At 32.4% G+C, this 26,509-nt stretch overlaps 1 protein-coding gene across 1 annotated transcript; it reads right to left on the bottom strand.

Moving 5' to 3' along the window:
* Positions 1–17,906: 17,906 nt before the first annotated feature.
* On the bottom strand, positions 17,907–25,580 carry LOC107899095 (cullin-4). The gene is made up of 17 exons (XM_016824709.2): positions 24,968–25,580; positions 23,747–23,862; positions 23,302–23,648; positions 22,283–22,463; positions 21,961–22,083; positions 21,590–21,877; positions 21,330–21,455; positions 21,064–21,165; positions 20,813–20,866; positions 19,850–19,956; positions 19,672–19,732; positions 19,450–19,581; positions 19,196–19,333; positions 19,016–19,096; positions 18,756–18,836; positions 18,563–18,643; positions 17,907–18,294 (listed from the first exon to the last, which is right to left on the bottom strand). The coding sequence occupies exons 1-17, from the start codon at positions 25,278–25,280 to the stop codon at positions 18,181–18,183; spliced, it is 2,445 nt and encodes an 814-aa protein (XP_016680198.2). The 5' UTR covers positions 25,281–25,580; the 3' UTR covers positions 17,907–18,180.
* Between the last annotated feature and the right edge of the window lie 929 nt (positions 25,581–26,509).

Raw genomic sequence — 26,509 nt, 5'->3', positions numbered from 1 at the left:
AAACATCGCTAAATTCACTGAAGCTCAGTTAAAATGACGGCGTTGAGCATAAGTTTTGCGTCATTTTTTTAAAAATATAGCAGCGTTTTTTAAAAAGTGCCGCTAATGTTAGTTCTTTAGTGGCGTTTTTTGAAAAGCGCTGCTAATGCTCGTTCTTTAGCAACATTTTTCATTCAAACGCCGCTAAAAATGCCGCTAAAAACCTGTTTTGCTGTAGTGCATGCTCTTCAAATAAATTCCATGTACAATATCATCATTTCTTATTTCCATATAGCAATTATCACGTGTCATCATTTTAATGTATTTAAGGTCAATATGTGTAATAACTCATTTCTTATTCATATCTTCTCATGTCAAGAACTTTTACCCATTGAATTTATCTAAAATATCATGGATACACAGGTAGTACACTCGTTGTGTACAAATCAGGATTCATCAATTCATATTCAATGGTACCTATAAGGTATTATTTCAAGCAGTACACTCTCGAGCCACACATGTATACAACAGGATTACCAGTCTAGGCTAAATCCTTTTTATGACATGCTCTAAGGAGTTTAATCTAGATTACCCGTCCGGGCTAAATCCAATCCATAACATATGCTCGAAAGGACTTATATCAGGATTACCCGTCCAAGCTAAATCCATTCTGTAATGAGGTCAATAAGATTACTCGTCCGAGCTAAATCCCGTTAGCAACAAATGCAGTACCTTATTCATTTCAGGAAATCACATATCCATCGATTTTACATTTATTCAACTGAGATTTAAAAAATTTTCAGGTATTATCAGGCATGTGATTATTTCATACATCCATTACGTTCATATAATTAGAGTAAACACATTCCACATTCATTTCAAGAATATAAGTAACATTTTTATCATTTATCCTTTATCGGGCATTATCGTTGATCGGGCTTTGTCAGGTATATTTTCAATGTCATATACATATAAGATACTTATACAATTCACAAACACAACATCTAATTCAAGCATATAAAATACGCAATTTAGTTACACGAACTTATCTCGACAAATGTTCGTGTACGAAAAATCTACTAATTCGACATTTTCCTCTTTTCCTCGTTCTCGCTCTGAATTTGGTCTATCCGGATCTATACAAGTAAATTTAACATGAATTTATCATATTCCATATTCAAGTGGACTAAATTTTCATCTCAGGAAAAATTACCATTTTGCCCCTAACTTTTTCATAAATTCCCATTTCATCCTTAGACTCGGAAAATGAAATTCATGCAATTTACTCCCTATTCCAAGCCTAACCAAAATTTTAACATAGAATTTACATCACATATATTCTATAAATTTTATAATTTTTCATCAATTTTCACCACTTTGCATTTTACTCCCTAAATCATGTTTTCATCAAAAATCACTTTGTAAAAGTTGTTTATCTATCAACAACCTTTCATTTTCTACCATAAGTTTCTAATTTTCAGCATATTCATCCATGACCCAAATTTCATACATTGATAACTTTTCAAATTAATCCCCCAAATAGATAGATTAAGCTATCCCGGTTTGAAAAATATCAAAATTTCTAAATCAGGCCAAGGAAACTTACCCAATTTGGCCATGAAAGTTTCTTCTCTCTCCCCTAGGGTTTCCATATATTTTTGGGGAAGAATATGATAAAAAAAGATGATATTTCTTTTTTATCATCTTTTAATTAATTAAATTATTTCACTTTCCAATTTAGCCGTAGCCCTTTTTTCTAAATTTCCATGGATGAGTCACCAAAATGTAACAGCCCGATTTTGGGCCTAGTCGGAACAGTGGTTTCGGAACCACTATTCTGGGGCCAAAGAAATTATTTTTAATGATATTTTATGTGTTATAGCATGATTATATGAGTGCATGAAAGTTTTGGTGAAATAATTTTAGCGATTTCATGCTTAATTAGGAAAAAGGACTAAATCGCGTAAAGGGAAAAAGTTTTGTTTTACTAGCTAAATATATTAAATAGCTAGAGAACTAAAATTTGGGGTGTTTAAAATAAAAATAGACCCTAAATAGGGCGCTAGGCTGGCCATAGAGAGAAAGAGTTTGAAAAGTCAAAGTTGTGGGTATTAGGTAGCTTATTTGGCATTAAAATAAAACAAAAAGAAAAAGATGTCAGCTTTTCATCTTTCTTCCTTCCCCCACCGAAAATACTAGAAAAATAGGGGTTTTAAAAGCTAAAAATTTCAGCAACTTCCATCCCTTGCAAGTAAGTGATTTTGATGATCATTTTTGTTGATTTTTTTTGTTTTTGGGACCCTTGTAGCATGAACTAGCTAATGGGGGGACTATTTTGTGAAATGGTTGATAGTCTAGGGATTTTCCATGAAAGGATTTATGTTGTTTGCTGAATTTTTATGGAAGAGAATGAGTCTTGGTTGTGAAATAAACAACTTTTTTGTGTAATAAACAACTTTTGTGGAAGGATTTTCATGGAAAACACCTAAAAGGGCAATTTTGTAAAAGTTATAAAATAGGTTGTAATTGTGTGAAATAGTGGAAATTTGGGGTTTTCATAAGAGTAATAATTGATCGATTAGGCTTGGATAATAGAGAAATTTGATAAAAATGATTTTCAGGCCTAAGGGTAAAATGGTCATTTTGTGAAAGTCTAGGGGCAAAATGGTCATTTTGCCAAAAATGTGATTTTTGATTTTCAAAATTTATTTAGTGATTAAATGAGTGAATTTCATCATGTTAGATCAAGAAAATCGAGATTTGGGCTTAAATCGAGAAAGCGCGTGGGTAAAGACAAAAAGAGAATAATTACCTGAAATTGCATTTGAGGTAAGTCCGTGTGATTAAATGAGAATGATATTTATGCCATTGTTATTATACTTGAAAATATATCTTGCCATGATTGTGTTAAAGTTTATGTTGATGATATTGTATATGAGAAAGTGATGTCAAATGTAAATAACATTCATGTGTTGATTGAATGCTTAGAGATTTGATGGAATATGATATTCCATTGAAACGAGTAAGTTGTATGTAAATAATACAACTACATTGTTATTATATGTGTTCAAATTGATATAGCATGAATTACTTGGTTGTGGAAATGATTATGTATGATGAATATTGAGATAGTAGAATTCTCGTTTGAACCTTAAGAAATAATTCAGATATTCATGCCATGACATTCGGGTTCTTTGTGTGCTAGTGTAAGACCATGTCTGGGACATGGCATCGGCATTGAAACAAGAGCTAGTGTAAAACATGTCTGGGACATGCATCGGCCTCAAGATGTAAGCCAGTGTAAGACATGTCTGGGACATGCATCAGCTACGAGATGTGTCAGTGTAAGACCATGTCTGGGACATGGTGTCGGCCTCGATTTCGATAGTCAGTGTAAGACCATGTCTAGGACATGGCATCGGCAACCCTATGTTTGAGGCTTAATGAATATCCGATAGGTTTCCAAATGGTTCAACAGTGAGAGTTACAGTTTAAGCTAAATGAGAAATGTTATGACCATATTGTGAGTGGTACCGGTACTTACATGAAATTGATGAGATGTGAATTCAATTCATGTTATATGATTAGTAAGGAATGAATATGAGCATGTTGAGTAACACAGTCATGTATGCCAAGCTCATGAGAAGTGATTTCAGTTTATGATGCACATTTTGTGAAGATGTAAATAGGTAATTCATGCTTATGAGAATGACTTTGTGATGACCTTGTAATTATAGGTCTATACTTATGATGTATGAATATGTAACCTTACCAATGTTGGGGTGATAAACTTAGTATCGTTAATTTACACTAAAGCAGATTTGGATAGCAGCCATAGTCTGACTTTGAAAATCCACCAAAAATTGTGGAAATTGAGTTAGAGGCTGAATAAAATATTTAAATTGTTGTGAGACAGAGTCAGAATGACTTCGAAATCCCCTGTTCTGATTTGAGAAAATCATTGGAAATTTTACAAAAATATTTATGAGTTATAATTTATATTCTTAGAATTCTTAATGAGTCTATTTTCAAAAGAAATAGACGGGAACATCATCCGAGTCTCGTATTATAAGATAATTAATTTTTAGTGAAGAGGGGTCAGAACTGTCAAACAGCAAAAAAGGGTAACTTTAAGGAATAAAATGTACTAATTGGATGAACCAAAAATTATGAAAATTTTATGGTAAGAATATATGTGAGTCTAGTTTCAGGAAAAATTAGCGGAACTTAATTTGGAGTTCCATAGCTCCAGATATAAATAATTTAATTACTGTGACTCAAGAAAACAGCTTGACTGGAACATGAGTAAAAATGCAAATAGGGTTGTATTACCATGAGAAGCAAGTTGATAAATTACTTATTATTTTCATACAGTCTTACTAAGCTATAAATCTTACTCCCTTCCTTTCCTTTCCTTTAGTGTTTTTAGGTTAGCTCGGGGTTGGAGATCATCGGAGGCAGCATCACATTATCAAGTCGCTACCTTTAGAATAATGAAGTATATATTAGAAATTTCAAGTGAGTCGCATGTATAGGGATCTAGTTGATTCACATGTATTATTTTGCTTTGGCCAAATGTGTTGGCTATATTGAGTTATATGTATATGGCCATGAGATATGTCTCATATTGATTATGGCTTGTAAGCCTAGCTATTCATGTCATGTCTAATGTTTATAAGGTGATTATGTTTGTTTGCCATGCATGGTTAGTAATATGACATGTGTGTTGGATGTATGCTCTATGACCAATTGAGGTGGTCATAGCCATGTAGTAATCGCACGTTATAAACACAACGTGATAATGATTAAACTTGAATGCTTGATGGATAAGTTGGTAACCATAGTATAATGGTAAAAGTGGTCATCAAAATGAGAAGTCTTATGAATGTGAAATAAGGAATCTAGACTTGGTATTGCATGAGTAGATGCATTACTTGTAAGAGGACATGTTAATGTTAAGGATTTGTATTAATAAAGAGTGTTCAATAACTAAAATGATGCCATGATTTGCGATTTTGATGTGCATAAGGTTGTAAGAGATTATGGGTAACACGATGGCTTGGAAAATAGCCTAAGTGTTGGCCACACAGGCTGAGACACGGTCTTGTGTCTCAACCGTGTGAGGGACACGGCCTGAAGACACGAGCGTATGGCCCAGCCGTGTGGTTCAATGTGCATGCTAATGTCATAAACAGAAAGTTACACAGCCTGAGGACACGGGCGTGTCCCTATGTCCATACGGGCGTGTGACCCTGTTTCATGGGAAAACTTTCTAAGTTTTCCTGAAACTTCTCAAAGTTCTCGGTTTAGTCCCGAATCAATTTCGATGAATGTTTTGGGCTTCGTAGACCCAAATAAGGGATGACATGCATGTGTTTGAAAGGTTTTAAATTAAAAGAGATTTAATGGCCCGGTTTTTACATGAATGTATATATTTAAATCCGTTAATGCCTCGTACCCAGTTCCGGCGTCGGACATGGGTAAGGGGTGTTACACCAAAATATCTACATACTTTATTTAATGGTTTAGTTACCATATAAGGACCTCAAATTTTGAATTCCATAGCTATTTAATCCTTATAGCTACTAGAATTCAACTTTTGCATTTTATGCGATTTGGTCCTTCTCGTAATTAAGCACATAATCGATAAAATTTTCTTATCAAAATTTTCACATGACATTTCTATCATATTATGGACCATATAATAAAATAAAAATAAATTTATTTTCGGTCGGATTTGTGGTCCCGAGACCATTGTTCCAATTTCACCGAAATTAGGCTGTTACAGGTGGTGTGTAGTTTTGTTTTGTAACCAACTTTTGTAATAATTTATATCTTTCGCTCTATCTATATTTTATGAGAATTGTCACCTATTCCCAAGAGATATGCTAAGTTTAAATGAGTAAAAGTTTATGAGACTATCTTTACACGTATACGCCAAACTGCATCGGATGATGTTTGAATGCTACTAATGAAATAGAAACTTTTATATATGAAAAAGCTACTTTTGTGTTTTGAGTAAAATTGTTAACATTTATAAAGCTTCCGTCGAAAGTTCGTTTTCAATTATGTTTTATATTATGCGGTGCATCACTGATTTGATTGTTTTGTCATTCAAAATTTTAGGTTAACGCCCCAGTTTAGAGAGTATACGTCAAAACCTCTAAAAAAAATAATTAATCAAGTTTAAGCCTTCTTTCAATGTAATGCCTCAATCCACCAGTTGAGGATCGAGGTTTTATAGTAATAATTCATTTTATTTTTATACGATAACAACGCAATTCAAATTTATCTTATAAAAAACATAAATTATATATATTTAACAAAGTTATTTTATATAAAATAATTAACGCGCTTATTGTATGTAAAATTTATTATTCTATAATATTATATGAATTAACGAAAATATCTTTTATTGTTCATTATTATATTATATTTACAATTAAATAAATTTGAATCTTTCTCATTAAGTTTATACACCTAATACTTATATTCTAAAATATTTATTCAAAAACTCAAATATATTATACTAAGCTCAAACCCAAATAATATACTCATTGTTACCCAAACTCAAAATAAACTAATTATAGCTCAAACCTTAAGTTCAAAGTATAAAATAAAATAAACCTAATACCCAAATACAATTTGTAAACGTTAAAGTTCAATTCAACATTTAATTTAATAAAAATAATATTTTATTAAGATATAAATTTTTTAATAATACTTTATACATTGCAAGTTATAATTATAAACATGTATTTTAAGATACTAAATTATACACAACTATTGATGTTATATCTTTTATTATAATCTATAAATAATAATGTTATACAAATATTAAAACTTATAAAATATATTATTTCATTATATAATACTATACCACATATTATAACAGTAAAGTAGGACATAATATATTTATTGTTATTGTTGTTGTTGAAATACCCTCCAAGTCCCTATACTTTTCTTACATTTGAAAGTTAGCCCTCCTATTATATTATATGGTGTTATATCATGTCAAATAGTATATAATATATTAATAGTTTATATATATGCATCAATGATTAGACATTATAATATCATGTAATATTATATATTTTATTATAATATATAATATAATATTAGTTATATATAATAATAGTACATTATATATTAATTATTATGTATTATTATATTGGTTGAAATATGTTTTAAGTCCTTATACTTTTTAGACATATGAAAGTAATGGGTGTCAAAACCACTAAATATAAATTCCTACGACAAATATAACAATAAATAGAGCAGTAGGGTCAAATCCACAGGGACTAGTTATCTAATTTCTCCATTTCTTGTGACCAGATTCACTGTCGCGGCTATAGTCGTGCCCACGACCTATGCGTATTAGTGCTGAAGAAAAAAGAAATAAAAATGAGGGGTTTAAATTGATTAAGATAACAAAATATGGAAATCTGAAGTGTAATAAAATAAAATAAAAACAGATTCAAAAATGTAAAAATAAATTTAAGAAAATAAAATAAATTATTAAATAAAATATTTTTAAGCTTGGCCTTAGCCTTAGTGTACTCCAATCTTGAATCGATCCTTGAAATAGATTTTCTCTTCCAATCAATAAGTTGGTTATAGCAATCGAGGATCCTTCAAACTGCCAACTCTTCCTCTTGTAGTCGATCCCGGTATCACCTGCAAATCGACCCTTTTTAAATTTTCAACCATGTGGCAGGTACTCGTAATTTAAGACTTCGACAACCTTGTGATCTGAAAAGCCCAACTCGAGTTAATGGCCTCAACCATGTGAGTCATTTAAATCCTATCACTGTCTCCTTTGACAGAATCTAACTAGTTTTTTCCAATTGAATACGCCAATTTATTCGCAGGATTTTGAATACAACACCACCGACTCAACTTCCCAACTGTACCCAAACAATTCCAACCCAACATACGCTTTTTAAATTGAAACTGAATCAACTTTAAAGGACGAATTTGTACTATCCGATAAATTGAAAGAGATAGCGAATACCGAATTGCAAAGTGTCTAGTGTGGGTTCATATCTCATGATTACTTTGTTGAAGCAATAACCGAGCTAAGACTAAAAAGGTTTAGTTAATCATGGAAAAAATCATGCTTGAAAATAAATGGTTTAAATGGAATTGTAGAAAGTGGGAAGGGGCAAGGCCTTGGAAGGCAATTAAACCAAAAGGTTGAAGTCAAAAGAAGCATAATTGAATGGCAAAGACGCAAGAGAGAAAAAAAATAGAGAATTTATTAAATGCTAAAGGCAAAGTGTGTGCTCAATTGGCTATAGACAATTTAGCTAAAATTTTCCTAAATATTATCACTAAATAATCCTAAATATTATCGCTAAATAATTGAAAATTTAAAAATCAAATTTAAACTATAGATTAAATTTAAACTAATTATAGAGTTGTAACAATATAAAAAATCCTTCAATCTTTATGCAACCACTTTTGAAAAAAAAATCTTCAACTCTTCAATCTTTATCCAGTCATTTTTGTATCTTCAATCTTTCAATCAATCCCTTATCTTTGCTTTTTGTTCCAATTTAGCCCCCTTTTGTAAGAGTTTGAATTCAGCACACCAACTTCATTCCTAATAAGAAAAATCCAAATTTAATAGCATTTATCTGATAATTATCCAAAAATAAATACATTAAAAATATGAATTCATCTTGCTATCAGAAAGCTAACCCTCCTACTATATTATATAATGTTATATCATATCATATAGTATATAATATATTGATTGTTTATATATATGCATCAATGATTAAATATTATAATATCATGTAATATTATACATTTTTAATATAATCTATAATACATTTTTATTATATATTATTGTTTATTATTATACTATTTGAAATATGCTCTAAGTTCTCATACTTTTCATACATTTGAAAGTTAGCTCTCCTACTATATTATTTGTTATATTTTATCTTATAATATATTAATAGTTTATAGATGTGTATCAATGATTAAACATTATAATATCATGTAATGTTATATCTTTTATTATAATTAGAGTTGTCCATGGATCAGCTCACCACTCGAAAAATGGGAGTGATAAATGTCAAAAGTAACATATTTTAGCCTCATTCGTAGTGCATTTTTTAGTGATTATGTGACATTAATTGTGAAATATATACTCTTAATCCTTTAAATTCATGTTTTGAAGCTTAATAGAGCACTTGGGAGCAATAGGAGCGAATAACGAGTGCAAATTAAAACATTGGAGCAGTTTGGAAGCTGGACATGGGCAACAAAGTTTCACACGACCATATGAGCCATACAGACGTGTGTCCAAGGCTTGTCGATGTCGGGAGCCATGTGTGCTCACAGCTAAAATGTGATACTCAGATTTCCATAAGGACTCTAATTTAAAGGAATTGTTGGGACTTAATTGAATGCATAATAAATTGATGGACTCTACTAGGAATTTTGGGAAAATTTTGTGACTATTGGGTAAATAGTTAAGTTTCAATTCTGGTTTGGTTAGGATGGAACTGGCTGGTTCCATAGTTGGAGACATAATGATTACCAGTGATTGGCTAAAAGAGATTGGGAAACCATGTATAGGAGTTATACATAAGTGAAAGTGGATATTCTTGCGATAGAAAATCCTCCTCAAATTTATGTCTACAAATTTCTTCTTACTTGCATTGTCTTCTTCGTTTGTTCTAAAGAAGAGGCGAACTTAATAGAGCTCTGCATGGGGCAGAAGTTGTGAAAATTGAAGGCTGGAAGTTAAGGAATTGTGAAAACGATAAGCCTTCTAATCCTTCTATACTCGAGGATTTTAGGAAGGGAGAGAAAGAGTAAAGATTCCCTATTAAGTTTCTTGTAAAGTGGGTTTTGAGTTTTAAGGTTTAAATGCTTTTAATTTAACCAATATAAGGTTATCATGCTTAGTTTCCAGTACGAAGGAGACTCTGGTGTTGGGATAAGCTAAGTTGACAAGGAAAAAGGATTTAAGGTGACTTTTTTACTCTACTTTTGGGTGATCAATGATGTAGTGTCTTCAGTTGAATTAGATTCGTGTCTATTCTGAGTTGTGTCCTACACCATGATTGTGTATGAAAGTGATGAACAGGTATGTTGTGGATGCATAACCTCGTAAAAGTATGTGAATGTTTGTAAGAATGATTGTTGATTGTTTGGTGGTTACCCCATGGTGTTTGAATATTTGGCATACTGTGTGTTTATAAATAGCGCCTTACTTTTGTGTGAAATGCATGTTCATGTTATATGTGAAGTACAAAGGAAATTGCCCTGCCGGAGTAGATGGAAATAGGAATAATTGGCGTATTTGATGAATGGGTGGATTGAAATGGGAATTCAAGGGAGTTAGGCGGCATCGTGGAATGATATCCATTGCCTCACTAGAGCAACACCATGAAAATAGTTTATTAACTCCATGGAGCGGCACCACAACAATGGTAATCATGTCCTTCGGGGTGACATCGTGGAAATGATTTATAGGTCTTTCGGGGTGACACTTCAAAAGAGGTTTATTGTGTAAGACCATAGCTCGACTATGGCAACAAATAGAGTCTACTAGGACAATAAACATGGGGTTATATTGTGTGAGACCATAGCTCAGTTATGGCAACAAATAGAGTCTGCCAAGACATTATAACTGGAAACACAAAAATATATAGACGTTTTTAGTACCTTTTAAGCTTTAATTCATGTAGTTTCGTAGTACTTTTTTATCGAAATTTATACATTAATTTTAAAATAATTAATTTCACTTAAATTATTATCATATTTAATTTTAATTATTTTTATAATAAATTTTCAGAAATTTGGTTTATTTTCACAATTTTGCACAAAAGGTGAAAATTGGCTCGACAGACACCTCGAAAGGCTCGAATCATTAGGGTAATTTTTGCATCAAGTGAATCAAAAGCATGGCTAAATTATTTTTCAGCCAAGGATGGTCCAATAATGATTATTATACATACTTCATATTTAATTTTTATCCGACATTAATTGTGTCAAAAATTAATATAAAGCCTGAAGAATAAAGTGGCCCAATGTGCTAAGTATAGAAGACTGAACCACCAAGTAATTGGGCAGCCCAAAACCATCCTATAGCTGATCCAATCAATTGATCCAATCATCTGATTTTCATACTTGCAAATCAGCCCTTGAGCTTCCCCTAAATGCTATTCAAACCCCTCCTCTTTTTGTGCCTTTCACTTTTTGCCTCAAGCTAAATATAGAAAAGTTTGAACATTCAAACTTGCTTAATGCATGGCTGGCCAAGGGAGATTGAATGGATGAAAGTTAGTTGCTATTTTTAGTATGAGATTGAATGGATGAAACTTAGTTGCTATTTTTAGTATTCATTCCCACCTATAAATACCCCTACTCCCTTCTTCATTTCACACACTATTCATTCCCACACATCACTTTATTTCATTCACTTTCTTTTTTCCATTCCCTTCTTTGTTTTACCATTTTTCTTATTCATTCCCTTGTCAATTTCCCTATTGAAAAAGAGCTTTCATCCACCTTGGAGTAGAAGCATTCAAGTGTTCATGAAGGTCTTGGATCGACAAAATAAGTAGACAAGGAGAGGAGCGCACTAGTCTGGCTTTAGAGAAATATTGGATTTCCTTTCTAGTTCCCTTCTCTTTACTTTTCTTGTTTATGTTGTGATCGTGAACATGGATATTTGTTATGTTGTTATTCTTGATTTAATTAAAATGACTTGATTTTAATTTGTGTTAGATTGATTGCATTTTATCCACTTAAATTATTATAATCGTGTTCGTTTTGGAGTTCAAGGTGAGATAAGGGGACAATGTGAGGATTCGTAATTATGGTGAATTCAGAGTTAAACATTACCAACTGTCGTCAATCCAAAAAGACAAATACAAGTATCAGGGGTAAGGCATATCATAAATAGGGTATAAGGAAGTTAGAAACATCAACATGCTAGATAAGACCTATACGAGAATACCTCTAGGAAGATCATGGCTACGACCAATCCAATGATTAGCTCCACCAATACACAGCTCAAAGAAAATGAGGCATTCGCTATGCCAACTAAGTCTGTGTATTTTTCTATGGAATGCAGGAAGTTTTACTTTGTGCTTAAAATATCATTCTGAGCTTATGAAAATTACTGTCTGAATATAGGGTAATTAAAAACTCTGAAATCAAGAGGAGGGACCAAGCCAGACTCCACCAGAGTGAAGAATTGGAAGCAATTGTTGTATCATGTATATAGAGAGGCACCCTAGAGGCCATGCCTCAAGGTTTAAGTTAATTATATATGTATTTGAAATTAATTTAAAGTTGGTATTTTGTTGTTGGGAATCTAAATTTGTAAGAACTTATTACTAGTTTAGTACGAGTTTTAATATATTGGGATTTTGAATTTAAATGTTTAAGAATATAATTACAACAGAACTAGAAACATCATAAGTTATTTGGGTCTTTGTCTTTTTAGTACCCGGACTTGTAGAACTAGTCAGGTATAGGGTGTTATATAAAAGTTACAATTTATAGGTTTTTTTAGCACTTTAAGAAGGTATAAATAAGGAAATAAAAGAGGAGGGAAGCAACCATCATAGAACAGTAAGAAAATTGCTCGAAGAACACCATAGAAGTCGATTTTCGGAGCAATTTTCAGAGAAATTTTCCATCAAGATTCAAGAGTCCAAGTTTATTTCCAAGAGAGTTATCATGGATTTGTTTTATTTTAATGGTTATATTGTATTTTTTGTGTTCTTGCAAGTATGAACTAATTTTCTAAATACCTAGGTGAGATGAACCTTAGGATGGATTCTATTGTTTGACTTCTAGTTTTATACAATAAAACCTTATTTCTTTGTTTTCAATTATGAATGCTTAATTGTTCTTGGGTTGATAATTCTAGAGTATTAATCCATGTTTGATGTGCATAATTTTGAGGTTGAATAGACCCTTCTTGTGATTAGATCTTGCATAATGGAATTACATGCAATCCTAAAAATAGGAGATATAAATCTACTGGATTAGAGTCAAATTTAATAGGGGGATCCATAGAGCAAATTAATGTGATAATAGGAGTTTTAATTAGAAAGAAATTCCAATTAATCAACCTAGAATTAGTTGCTCTTATGCTCGAAAGAGATATTAACATAAATTAAGAATTTCTACGAATCAAAGAAACTAAGAAAATAAATTGCATGAACTAGATTGAGAATTATAGATGAAGTTTAGGTGGATTCTTACCTAGGTATTGTTTTGTCACTTGGCTGATATTTGATTGTTTTTGTGTTTATTTCTTTGATGTATTCATTAATTAACTTAGTTAATTTTAGCTTTACTCAATCTTTTGAAAATTTTAGTTTTACTCAATCTTTTGAATAAGTTAATAATAGGAAGACGATAATTATTAATAATTGTAGTCCTTGAGGGAACGATATTTGTGCTCACTGTAACACCCCAAACCCAACCCAGTAGTTATGGTTGAATTCGGAAAGCTACATTGGCCACCGGAATGGCCCAAAAAAACTTTCTTGATTTCAAACGTATTTTTTTTAAACCATTCGCATAGTTTGTTCAAAACTAGTAAAATTGAATGTTCAACTTTGTTTTCAATCTCATTTCAAAAATCATTTGTCCAAGAAATGGCCAAAATAAACTTTCGGAATTTTGAAAAAATATGTTTTAAAACTATTGGCTTATCAATTCAAAACAAATGAAATAAAGCGTTTATTTTAATTTTATAAAACCATTCAAATTTCAGGAATCAAAATAAATAATATCTCAATTGTAATCATTCAATCATTTATTCAAAACTATTTCAGATTTTCAATCATACTTTTAAATCATTTGTCTTTTTGTTCAAATTTGGAGAACTTGGTTATTTGTCATTATTTCGAAAATAAAAACATATTAACAAAATAAATCAGATGTCTTTAGAAAACTCATTTGTAAACATTAATAATTTTGAAAACTAAGTATAATTTTATTAAAAACTCATTTTTCAAAAATGTAACGGAAAATTGTGCTATTGACAAATTCTATTTTAAAAATCGAGTTTCAAGCGAAATCTTATCAAATACTAATTTATGCAGTTTTTAAAACTTAATGTCATGCAATCAATTTATGCAAATCAGAATGAAAAAATCTCCAAAATAAAGTATCATGCAACAGTCCATACACAAACTTATTAGAAACCTAAAATATCAAAATAAAATTTAATTACTTTAATTTAAAAAGACTACCGAGAAACTCCTTCAAATGCCGTCATCCAATGCTAACCTCGGGGTTATCTGTAACATCAAAAAACTATAGGGGGTGAGCTATAAAGCTTAGTGTGAGGTTAACATAAATGTAATCACATACACATAAACATACACGTTATACAATCATAATAATCATATCAGTTTCATATAACTCAATATTTCACACTTATACTATGCATGATCATGTTAATGCACATTTTGTAAAATGATGCAGATTTTTTGAAAACAGTCTTACCCATCTCTGCTACACACCAAAATTGAGTTTCTCAGAACTCGTCCATCCAATAACACACCAATTGTGAACAGTGTCACAGTAACGTAGATAAACTGCCAATAACTTCCACCTTTCACACATCCCACCCCATGCATGTGTTATGGCCAAAATCATTCAAAATCATATAGGCATGTTTAACATGCAAATCACATATGTACACATGGTACCCAAATTCACATTTTATGATCATGTGAATATCACATATGCCATATGATCACATAACATGAGAATGAGATTTACATTTTTTTTTCAAATCAATAATAATCATCAGTATCACATAACATGTTTTTCACAACATATACGGTTTGGAAAACACTTACTTGACATAGTTCAGAATGATGGGTTTATCTTTTTTTATGGATACATAATGTATCCTCATCAATCAAAATAATTTAAACAAATGACATTTTATCAATATAAAACAAAGACTTAATTTTGTTTAGTGTTAAAACTCACACCTAATCATAGTAATTCCAATGTGGAAACTCCTTCTAACGCCCACTTCTCGATTTAATTAGATCTATCTCAAATTTAAACATAAAATGAATAATCCATCATTAAAATACCCTTGAAAAATCTTTGATAAACAATTACGCTTTGGCTTCTATGACAATACTTACTCTTCGTTAATCCAATATGATTCCACTCTTTGAATCATAGGAAATTACACGCTTGGAATTGATCATTCAAACAAGAAACACCAAGTTAGGAATATGTCATTCGGTCACTATATAGGGATTAAGAGGTTTTGAATAAAGTAAATATTCCAAATACTTACGATCTCACTAATTGGGAATTGATACGGAAGAGAAGATGACTGAGATTTGGGAGCAATAGCCACAATATCTAAGATATCAAATACTAAGAAGAACTAATAGAAAATAATGAATAATCTTACTATGATAACTAATAAAATCGCTATAGAGAGGAAGGGAAAACACTATTATTTTACAGTTGTTTTCACAGCGATGGATGGTGGCGATCACAATGGCGGACAACAAAAAAGAGAAAGGTTTTTTATGCTTGCGAAAAAGAGGAGAAGAGAGAAGAAAGAGGAGAAGAAAAATTAGTATTAAAAATCAGTGGTGTAAGGTGGTTATCACGATGCGGGAGGGTGGTGCTAAGGGTAGCGATGGAGAAAATGAAGGAGAAAAGTGGCAGCAATATGGTGGTCTGATGGTGACGATGGTGGTTTAAGGAAAAAGAGTGGTAGAGGAGAGTAGGAAAATAATACAAATGGTGGTTGATGGCTAAAACAAAAGAAATAGGGAGGAGCAAAAGAAGGGGTGGCAAAAATGAATATGAAAACAAAAGATGGACAACCAAAGGTGTCATTCACCTTGTCCAGGTTTGATGTATGATACACAAGATAAGGGTCAAGAAAATAGGAATGTAAAGGGGAAAAAAGAGCAAAAAGGGGATCATGTGAGTGAAAAGGGGGGTTTAATGAGGGAAGGTTGACTCACACACAAGGAATGAATTTTTCCCCATACATGGTAACTAGGTTAGATGACAAGGAATGTTCACACTAGCTAAAGTTGTCAAAAAAATTAAATAAAAATTTGGGAACGTGGGGAATTAAACATAGAACCTTTAAGAGATTAGCTAAGCACTTAACCACTTAACCACATTACTCCTTACAATCATTTTAACAGAAAATATTTAAAAACAAGGGATGGCCTTTGTTAAGGGTTTAAAATAAAGTTGTACTAAATAGAAATTAACGAGAGGGAAGGAATTCAAATTCAGATCAACAAGGACAACTCCACCACTACTCAATCACTATAATTGATATTTATTTATTAATGAGAAAAATATCATCTAAATAAAAAATTCGGTCGCGGCCACTCTCAGTTCATTAACTCAATTTCTACTAATCTGGTTTTTGAGATGTGACACTCACCATAACTATACTATTAATTAATAATTGCACTTGCTTTAGTCAATTTATTAGTTAGTTTAGTAGACATCAAGAAGGGCTTGGGTAAAAATATTGGCCCGAAAAATGGGCTTGAGAAAAAATAAAGCTCGTTTAGAAAATGGGTCGAGCCTCAGGTAAGGTCTTTTTTGTCCCGATCTTGGCTCGACTAGGCTCGAATTTGCAATAAAAAAATCATGTTGTTTTGCTGTTATTTTGCTATTGTTTTTCTATGTTTTGTTGTTTTCTCACTTTTTGCCACTGTTTTGCTAGCATTTCACTATTATGTTACTACTATTTTGTTGTTAATGTTATAATATTGTATAACACTTGCTTTATTGTTAATATTGCTGCTATTTTAGAGATATTTGCTTATTAAGTTGCACTTAACTTAATGTTATTTAAGTATAAATTTTTTTTATTTATTTTCAATTTGTTTGGAAACATTTATTTTAATATTTTGTGTATTTGGTATATTACATATATTTTTTTAAATTTATATAATAATTAAAAAATTAATACGAGCTAGTTGGGCCCAAATCTTAACATTTTTATTTGGGTCGAGCTTGAAAAAAAATTTAGACATTTTTTGGGCCAGGCAGGGTCCGAGCCTATCAATTGGGCCTAAAATTTTGTTAAGGCCCAACCCGAGCCCAGCCAGGTACATGGACAACTCTAATTATAATCCATATTGCAATAATAGTTATACATGATAGAAGTACATTATATGTTACTTATTGTATGTTATTATTTATTATTATGCTAATTGAAATATGATCTAAGTCATTATTTTCGTACATTTAAAAGTTAATCCTCCTACTATATTATATAATGTTATATTATATCATATCATATCATATAATATAATATATTTATAGTTTATATATATCTATCGATTATTAAACATTATAATATCATGTAGCATATCAATTTAAAATCAAGTTAATTAATTTTGGTAATAGTTATAAAATATATTATTATATTATCATTAAAGATTAGTTTTAAAGCATTTAATAATTATTAATTTTTTATATTTATTATAAATATATAATTATAATAGTAAAAATATTTTATATTAAATTAATGTTTTTAAAATTTTATTTCACTTTATAGTTTAACATAAAAAATTATTATTAATTACTTTTCCTATTAATAAAATTTTAATATATATTCAAAAAAATATTTTAATTTTAATTTTAATTTAAGTAATAACATAAAATTATGTTAATATCGAATTTATTAACACAAACCAAATTGATCTTAGGCTCAGAACTACCAAATTGATCTTGGGCTCAGAACTATGACGAGCTCCGGTTTCTCGGGCTTGTCTTTATTACAGGCTCAAGTTTTCTCAGACTCGAATTGGTAACACTCGAATTGGTAACGATTCGAGTTCTAATTGACACGGGCAGCCAAAACCCTCCTGCCTTTTACTAGTTACAGCAAAATCAAACAAGGGAAACCCACAAAAATATCCAAAAATGCAGCATCTTATTTCGAGTGCCTGTAGTCTCGTATGGTCTGTCAAGTCTGTTAAAAAAAGTATCAAAACAGATGCTAATATGCTTTACAATTACAGTATCGATCGCAACAAAATAAATACTACTAGCTACTGTACATGGATCTGACAGGGGATTTCAGCTCCAGCCTGTTGGATAAGACTTATCCAAAGCTTCCCGTGTCATTTAAAAAGGAGATATCTATCATCAAAGGAAACAAAAGGATGAAAAGAATAAAATAAACTAAGGCTATGCCAAGTAATTGTATATTTGTGGGTTGTTCTTGTCCCGCTCCAGGTACTCCCTGTCAATGAGAGATTCGATCCTTTTCTTCAAATCAGCCGGTTTTATGGGAAACTTGAGCTGTTCAATAAAAGAAACTTATTCTCAATACAAGTACGTTGAAATGTAACTTAAAAACACATTATCCACTTTGATGTTTGATCCCTTTGTCTGGAGATCATCAATTGCAAAGGGTACAGAAGAGTTGTACTGGCATGAATGCATGATAACTCTTTGATAAAAACCAACTTCCACTTTCATTTATTTTTGGCTACGATTGTGACTAGATGTTACTCGGAACTCTCTAGAGATATGTTTGTTAGAATGAAAAAGATAAGAAAATGCTTACCTGTTGGAAGAGTTCAGTTATCAGAAGAGTGTGACTCAACACCTTCCTGGTCTTCATTATCCGAACAATAGCAGCATCAACCTGCAATAAATCAAGCAACAATTCGTACATTTGGTTAAGCTGAACATGAGATAGCCTTCTGTTCTCTTATTTTACATTTTTGATGGATGGATAAAGGGAGTGAAAGCTGAACCTGATATTGACGGTCTTGAAATACTCTTTCAGTAGTGCTTGTGTTCTCCTCCACTGTCTCTTTCATCTGGATAGCATTTACCTGCATTGCAAAAGGAAAGGTCAACTTGATGCCTTATCACGTCAGTGAAGCAAATTCACCAAAAACCTTCTATACGGGAATTCAGCGGAATGGCATTGGAATAAGCATGACAGGAATTCAGTTTGATCTTTCAAAAAAGTATTTACCAGCCGACATCTTGGAATTGCAAATAAATGTACCTTTATACGATAGAGAGGAGCAGTAAATCCATCATTGAAAATGAATGAGTCATTATCTTCTACATCCCTCCCTTTTGGCAACTGCGACACACATTCAGAAAAGGGATAAAGAAAATGAAATGTAGGAAAACAAATATCATACCAACTAACCAGCACAAATGGCATGGTAAATGGGCATACCTTTTGTAGGACTCTAACTTTCCCACATGCAAGGGACTGCAAGGTCCTTCTCAATTCCTTGTCCTCTATGCCAGTAGAGTCCTTAATGTCTTGAAAGCTAAGCTTTTGGGCATCGTTGAACAACATCAGAACTACAGTCTAGAGGGAAAATGGAGAAAACCCAGAAAAATGTTAGAACTTGTCTGCTCCCAGAGAAAATTCGAAAAGAGAACATAGTGACAGAATAATCATCACTGAGACAGCAAGAGACAAACCTGGAATAAGGAAACTGCCAGCTCCTTTTTACCTTTTGGAAAATCAGCTTTCAAGACACAATGACCTAATGAATTTTGCCACATTAGGCGCCTCCCACTGTACTTACTCAAGTAGAACTCCTTAAAGATGTCCTGTTACACCAAATTCTCAAAAAGTGTTACAATTAACTTTTTTTACAGGTGTCTAACAGTTGACATTTCATCCCAAAGACCAAAGCAAACCTGATAGACATTAAGTTCATGAGGAAGCCTAACATCCATGGGTGGATATGTCGGCCAGTACCTGCACCGTCCAGCAACCAAAATAGAATTAAATACCAACAAAGTAAAATACCTCGACAAGAAATTAATTAATCATGCATTTATGGTTTAATTCAAATAACAATGAAATAAGATTTACCCGGTTGTCAAGACATGAACACTCATCTCAATTCCAGATGGAAGCTTTGTTCTGGCCTGGGATGACTGCTTGAATGATTCATTTATCTCCTTTGATAGTTCAATATCCTGTATAAAAATCACAAGAATTCACATTCAATACAATTAAGGTTCATTTTGCAATTTATATAACGCATCAAAGAAAACAGGCATGTATATCCACACAGAAGAGAAAGAATTCTGCCTGAAAACCAATAAGAGACATTTAAAATGAAAGAATCGTCCAACTTCATCCTCCCACGTCAAGTTCCATAGATAATTTCCAGAAAGAGCAAGAACTCTTTGAGATAAAACCACAAACAGAAAAATCAATCCATGAACATAGGTGATTTAATTACAACCACAAGTCCATAGCTCTTGTTAAAAAGAAAAGGCCCATAGTTCTAATCTGTGGCAACGATTGCATTAATATCACAATCAAATTTATCTCATGTCTCTAGTTTCCTCAAACTGGAATTCAAGTGCAAGTTGCAATAGAATCCAGTCACATAGAAATAAGTATTAGACAAAGTCCAAACATTTTGCAGATTGTTAAATCGGCCTTGCCCAATAGCCAAGTAGGTAATCCAAGATATAAAAGATCAATTCTCTTGCACTCCTTTTCTTCTCTTCTCACATGATTCTATTACTTCAATAATTATTTGCATATTATATCCTCAACGAACAATTAATTTGCTAGATATTATTACATACTAATTGCAGGATTAATTAATTAAACTCGAGGTGTGAGGGACAACGATTTGGAGTTAATAACACTACCAAAGGAGTAAAAATATCCTTAGCGGTTATTGGAGTTACTGGATTGCCCATGTTTACAGAACCCAGAAGGCATGAGTTCAGTATATCCATGATTAGAAATTCTAAAGGCAACATATATTGAAAACATTTCTAGGAAAAGTTTATATAAATAGATATAGTGGCAGACCTTGAACATTCCTTCAAGTTTGTTTGTAAATTGACTGCCACACTCAGTCTTCAGCTGCAGCATCATAACAATGTAACAAGTCAATACAATCTTTAGACGGAAAAAAATACCATTTTGTTAGAGTTCAACCTAAAACTAATTGGTAATAGGTGGAGGAGTCCAACTTTAATTCAAGGCCACAGGAAATCTAATACTTACAAATGTGGGATAACACCACTTAACACATTTGATTCAAAATAGACTATACTGACCTTGGTAATCATAGATTTCTCTGCGTCAATAGAAGCACTCTTTCCTAGAAGCAGCCTTTTTGCAAGATCTTTCTTATAAAATGCTTCAAAGACATCTTTGCCCTTGATTACCAACAAAACATCATTCAAATCTCTAGCGTTAATTTGTAGACGATAGAAAAAGAAATACACAAAAAGAATACTTTTATTTGACACAAACCTAAATAATACTTTTATTTGACACAAACCTAAATATAACATTCTTATTGGGAAAACATGAACTCTACCTGGATGAACCTAAATAAAACCAAAGCTTTATCAAGTGTACCCTCTAATTCCTCTTCCGAAGTACCCTTATTACCAGAACGAAGCTTTTCATCCAGGAACTTTGCAATCAGCTCAGCAGGTCGGTTCTATTAAATATGGCACAATGTTGAACCATCAGTTGTTTTGGAAATATGGTAATCTAAAATGAGGAATATTACTTAACAAGAATGTAGTTTAAAAATAAAATGATCTCCCAATATAAAGGACAAAAGATGGCAACCTGACGAAGATTAATTAGATGCTCAAAGGAATCCTTGATGGTGTTGCCAAATGCCTCATTCTTGGAAAAGCTTTCTTCCCATATTGAGTCAAGCGAAGCTTTGAATTCTAACAAGGAAGGCACCATGTCCTTGTCTTTCTCTTCATCCATGACAATGACTTGCCCAGTTCTCCGAATATATGAACTTATTGCCTGCCGGAGTGATTCAAGAGCATTGACCCTTGAAAACAGTGAGTACATTCTCTGAAGGTCCTCAATACGACGTCCATCCATCAGCATCACAAATCCCTGTGGAAATTAGAAATATATAAAATTATTAAAATTATGCAAATACAAGCAGGTATTCAAAGTTCAGTGAATCACGGTCACACCTTATCAAGAATAGCAGGTATATGCCGTTCAAGCAGTTGCTTTTCTGCTGTTGCTATAAGTGGCTTTCTTGTAAGAGCATCCAGGTAGAGAACACATCTTTCGTGTTCTTCATGCAACCTCATCTGCATGAATACACCCAATATATCACAAACATAAATTTACCATAATTCTTAAGAGGGATAAACATGCATATTCCACACAAAAATGGAATAATATGATATATTAACATTGTTATTAGAAGGATAAAATATGTACAATTCAAAATACAGAGCACCACTGCACCAGTCACTGCTGATTGCAAACATAAAATATGAAAAGCACCTCTACATGCTTCAGGTAATCTGGAACATCAGATTGCTGCATGTATTTCATTCCTTCGGCTGCATAAAACTCAGACGTGCACTCCAGGAATGGCTTCTCAAAGCTTTCAGAGTAAATACCTAAAGCAGTAAACATCTTCAAAAGATGGTTAAGGAGAGTCCTATCAACCGCTTCACCTAACCTGGATGATCAAAAACACAAAAGCAGTGGGTGGGTTCCAAAATGCAAATTCAATAAACATGGGAACATCAGAATTGAGCATCTGACATCATTCACAAACTTAGGTGGCTAACTCAAAATAACAAGAGAAGATGTATGAGATTTAAAAGCAATAAAGCAACATGATAATGAATTCCCCAACAATTTCTGGATTTTTCAAAAAATAATTGTATCTAAAGATGATTAAAATCAGCTATAAAGAAAATGATTGACAGTAAGCTACAGTTAAATTGATCAGACATTCTAACCGGCCCTTCAAGAGACTTCTTTCCACAATAGAAATATGTTACCACCGCTTTCTAGCCTTTTCCAGGTAACTAGAATTTTATGACATAGGCTGGTAAAACCATAGAAGTAAACCAAAGAAGGGAATAAGGACATTAAAACAACTTATGAGTTAATTCAACTTGACTGATACTCAACATGTTGCAGGTTGACTTTTTCAATTTTTACCACCACTAACTCTTGTGCAGAAAATACAGCCTGATATCAATTTGGTTTGAAGACATTTAAAACAAGCTGAACATAGCATTAGTTCATCTAGTAGACTTTCATCTGCCAGTACAATAGCAACCAATGGGGTATTTTTTTTTCAATTTAATATTCGTTTTCACGCAAGACACCAAAAGATGGATGGTTCATCCTTAAGTTTTGCAACACCTAATGATACCCAATTTGTTACAATATCCATCTATAACTATCATGCATCTTTGGCATAGGTTAGATTGAGACTTTGAACATGAAAAAAAAGACTATGATAAAGGAGCTGTATATTTCAAATTAAAATTCATTAGAATTACCTCTCACCCTCAATCATTCTCAAAAGACCCGTGACAGTTTTGTGCTCAACTTCAGGAGCCATGGAAAGATGTTTACGGAAGAGCTGCAAGCCCATATCCCACAATGAACGTACATTCGGGGTTTGTTTAACATATGTTCTGTCTAGATACAAGGCTATACCACGAATCATTAACATCTGATCACAAAGATCTTGCCAACATTTCTCAACAAGTGATAAGAAAACAACCAAATCTGGGCTTTGCCCAACCAAAGATCTTAGTGCTGAAGATATATGTTCTTCACACTCTTTTTCAATGCGTTGATAAAGGCTTCCCCCCATCTTGTGCAGGCAAAGATCATTGACAGCCTGAAGAGAGCATGTTCAATTATCAAGAGGCAATATTGCTCACGTTGCAAATGGCGATAATAATCAAAATAGAGAAAAGAAGAATATGTGAGACTTGCCTGGTAAAGCTTCTCCAAGTCGCAAGAATCTGGTCGCTTCAAAAATATGGCAATAATGGCTGACTTCAGCGTTGCCCATGTCTCCACCTCAAAATTCGTAGGCAATGTTGGTTTGGCTGAAAAAACCAAGACAAGAGGTTAAAGTTGTATCAGAAACCTTCCTGAATATGGTCCTAAATTACTTTCTTGTAAGCAATGCCCTTCTAGGTTCCTAAAATTAGTACACATAAACCACATAGAATCGGATGTAATTTGATTTGAAAATATAAAACAAACTTCAATCCTCATTACACTTCCTCGCAAATAAACTCACTAATAATAGTCACCAGCTAAATAAAATCCATTTTTAGTTGTTTAGGAAGAACTGGTTATACTTATGCAAGTATGCATCATAGATGCTTACAGAAAATGGTCTAAAAGAGGACAGTAATGAACTTTTCAAAAAGCTCAGGGGTTTCAGAGGATAGCTCCAAACCACATTCACGCAACATGTTCCCTTGATAAATTAACACAGAAGGCCAAACTGAAAAACCATCCAAAAAGGAAGTAAAGAACGTTCAAAGCTTTCAAGTAGAGCTACATAAGTAGTAGTCCCGCACCTCAAAGGTAAAAAAACATAAAATGTAACAAGGATTTTGCTAACCAGTGTCCTGATGGCACTCTTTGAGGTTACTATATATAGTAACATCTTTCATCAAAAGCACAGAAAATGATGAAACTATCCTAAAGGCACTCATTTAATAACACCCTTTAAACTAACAAATCAAGCAGGACCCTGACCTAGTTTAACATGAATAATCTTGCCTCCCAAAAATCGATGCCAATTTCAAATTATAATAAATAAAAGGTAAAATCTTAGCAAATGGTTGAAATCGTGGCCGCATTACACTGGAAAAAATGAACACTTCTGATGATCAGCTAATAGACCTCTATGAAACATTAGGGAAAAGCTAGGATAGGATTGAAAGCGCTAGCCTACGAATAGATCTCAGTAAGACAAGAAACAATAAAATGATTTAACCCGTAGGAAGGTCCTAATTTCTAAATTCACCTCTATAATCCCTAATTTTTCATTCCAAAAGCGACCCAACAAACAAAGTCACTCAAATTCTAAGACCAACTCTCAAATCAGCTAAATAGGGAAACTTTACAAATGACCCACAAAATAAATTTCACAAAAAAGAAAAAAAGAAGATAGAGATCAAGAAACAAGAACCCAACCTTTAACGAGTTTGATGACAAGCTTTTTGGCAGGTTGAGGAGGGGTAGCCTTTTTGCGAGACAAATTAGCGGCGGCGGGAGTACGAGCATCGGCGGACTTGGAATCATCGTGGAGGGGCATAGATGAAGGGTCAAAAAGGACGTTGTTATCGTCTTGGTTGTTATGGTGGTGATGGAGGCCGTTTCTGTTTGGGTCGAGGGAGCAAGCAACGGCTTGGGACTTGGCTTTCTTCATTGGAGGTTGGAAATGAGGCGAGGAAGAAGAAGAAGCAGTGGCGTTGGTTATAGAGCGTTTGGTGGGGGGGAGAGACATGAAAGTGATCAACAGAGCATTGTAAAATCTTCAGCTCCTTCGCTTCCTTTTGATTTGGGATAATGTTGCCTTAATAATGCCTTATACACACAGGAAAAAGAAGGAAGATTTGAGAAGGCAGCACATCAAAGTAGCAAAAGATAAAATTTTGAGAGTGAGAGAGCAAGAGAGAGAAATACCATAATAAAAAATGGTTTTCTTTTTCTTTTTTTCTTTTGTAGGTTTTACTTATTTTTCTTTTAAGCGAAAGAAACAGGTCTGCTCTTTTTTTCTTTTTTCTTTTTTTTTTGATGGTTTGGTGGTGCAGGCTGTATTGTGGCTGTCTCTTCCAATTAATACCTACTAAGTACAACCTGCAATTTTTTTCCAGCTTAATGGTTTTGATTAGTTTAAATAAAATTATAATATTTAATTTTGAATTATAGTTTTAAAAAGTTGAAATAAAATAAAAACTGATAAGTACACATTTAAAAATAATTATAATTTAATAGAAATTATAATAATTACATATTTAAGAATAATTAGAATTTAAATTACAATTATTAATTAAAAATTATACTAATTTTAAAATAGAGTTACTATTTGAATAGAATTCTAAGTATGAAATATAAAAAAAAATTGTGATAATTATAAAGGCTAAATGCACAAATTAGGTTTTAACCTTTTAAGGGTTGCAGGGTCAAATGTTTCGAAATGCTCATATAAAAGTCTAACATTTATAAAAATGTTAAAATAAGGATTTCTCATGCACTTCAATCCAATTTGAGTAAAAATTAGGTGAATTATAATGTATTTAGAATAAAATTCATGATAGTTGAATCAAATATTGCTTGAAAATAAAAGAAAAAAATAAAAACATAATTTGAGATCTAATATACAAAATGTGAGAAGCCGTTATTTGAGCACTTTCAAAAATATTTGGCTCTTATTTGAGCACTTTCAAAAACTTTTGTCCCTTATTTGAACACTTTGAAAGGTTTAGCTTTCAACTAAGCATTTTTGTAAAGGTTAGACCCTTATATGAGCATTTTGAAAGGTTTGGCCATTATGTGATTAACCCTTAAAAGGTTGCCCCCCAATTTGTAACCTAAGAGATAAGATTAAATAGTATTTAAATCTTTTAAGACTCCCATCTTTGTAGATAAGCATTAATCTTGGTTGTCGATCTAATTTAAATTATACCGTTGGATATGAGGGAGCTCAACTATAAATAGAGGTTTTCTCCCTCA

Source organism: Gossypium hirsutum, chromosome A06 (assembly GCF_007990345.1).
Source record: "Gossypium hirsutum isolate 1008001.06 chromosome A06, Gossypium_hirsutum_v2.1, whole genome shotgun sequence".
NCBI classification, from domain to species: Eukaryota; Viridiplantae; Streptophyta; class Magnoliopsida; order Malvales; family Malvaceae; genus Gossypium; species Gossypium hirsutum.
Note: the sequence above shows the minus strand (reverse complement) of the source record. Positions and strands in the feature narration are given on the sequence as shown.

What these genes read in the sequence shown, in the direction of transcription:
- LOC107899095 (XM_016824709.2), bottom strand. Translation starts at nt 25,280, where the DNA reads ATGTCTCTCCCCCCCACCAAACGCTCTATAACCAACGCCACTGCTTCT. An exon ending in TACCTGCTATTCTTGATAAG is followed by an intron (nt 21,878 to 21,960) that starts GTGTGACCGTGA and finishes TAATTTCCACAG; the next exon opens with GGATTTGTGATGCTGATGGA. An exon ending in TAACTGAACTCTTCCAACAG is followed by an intron (nt 18,295 to 18,562) that starts GTAAGCATTTTC and finishes TTTATTGAACAG; the next exon opens with CTCAAGTTTCCCATAAAACC.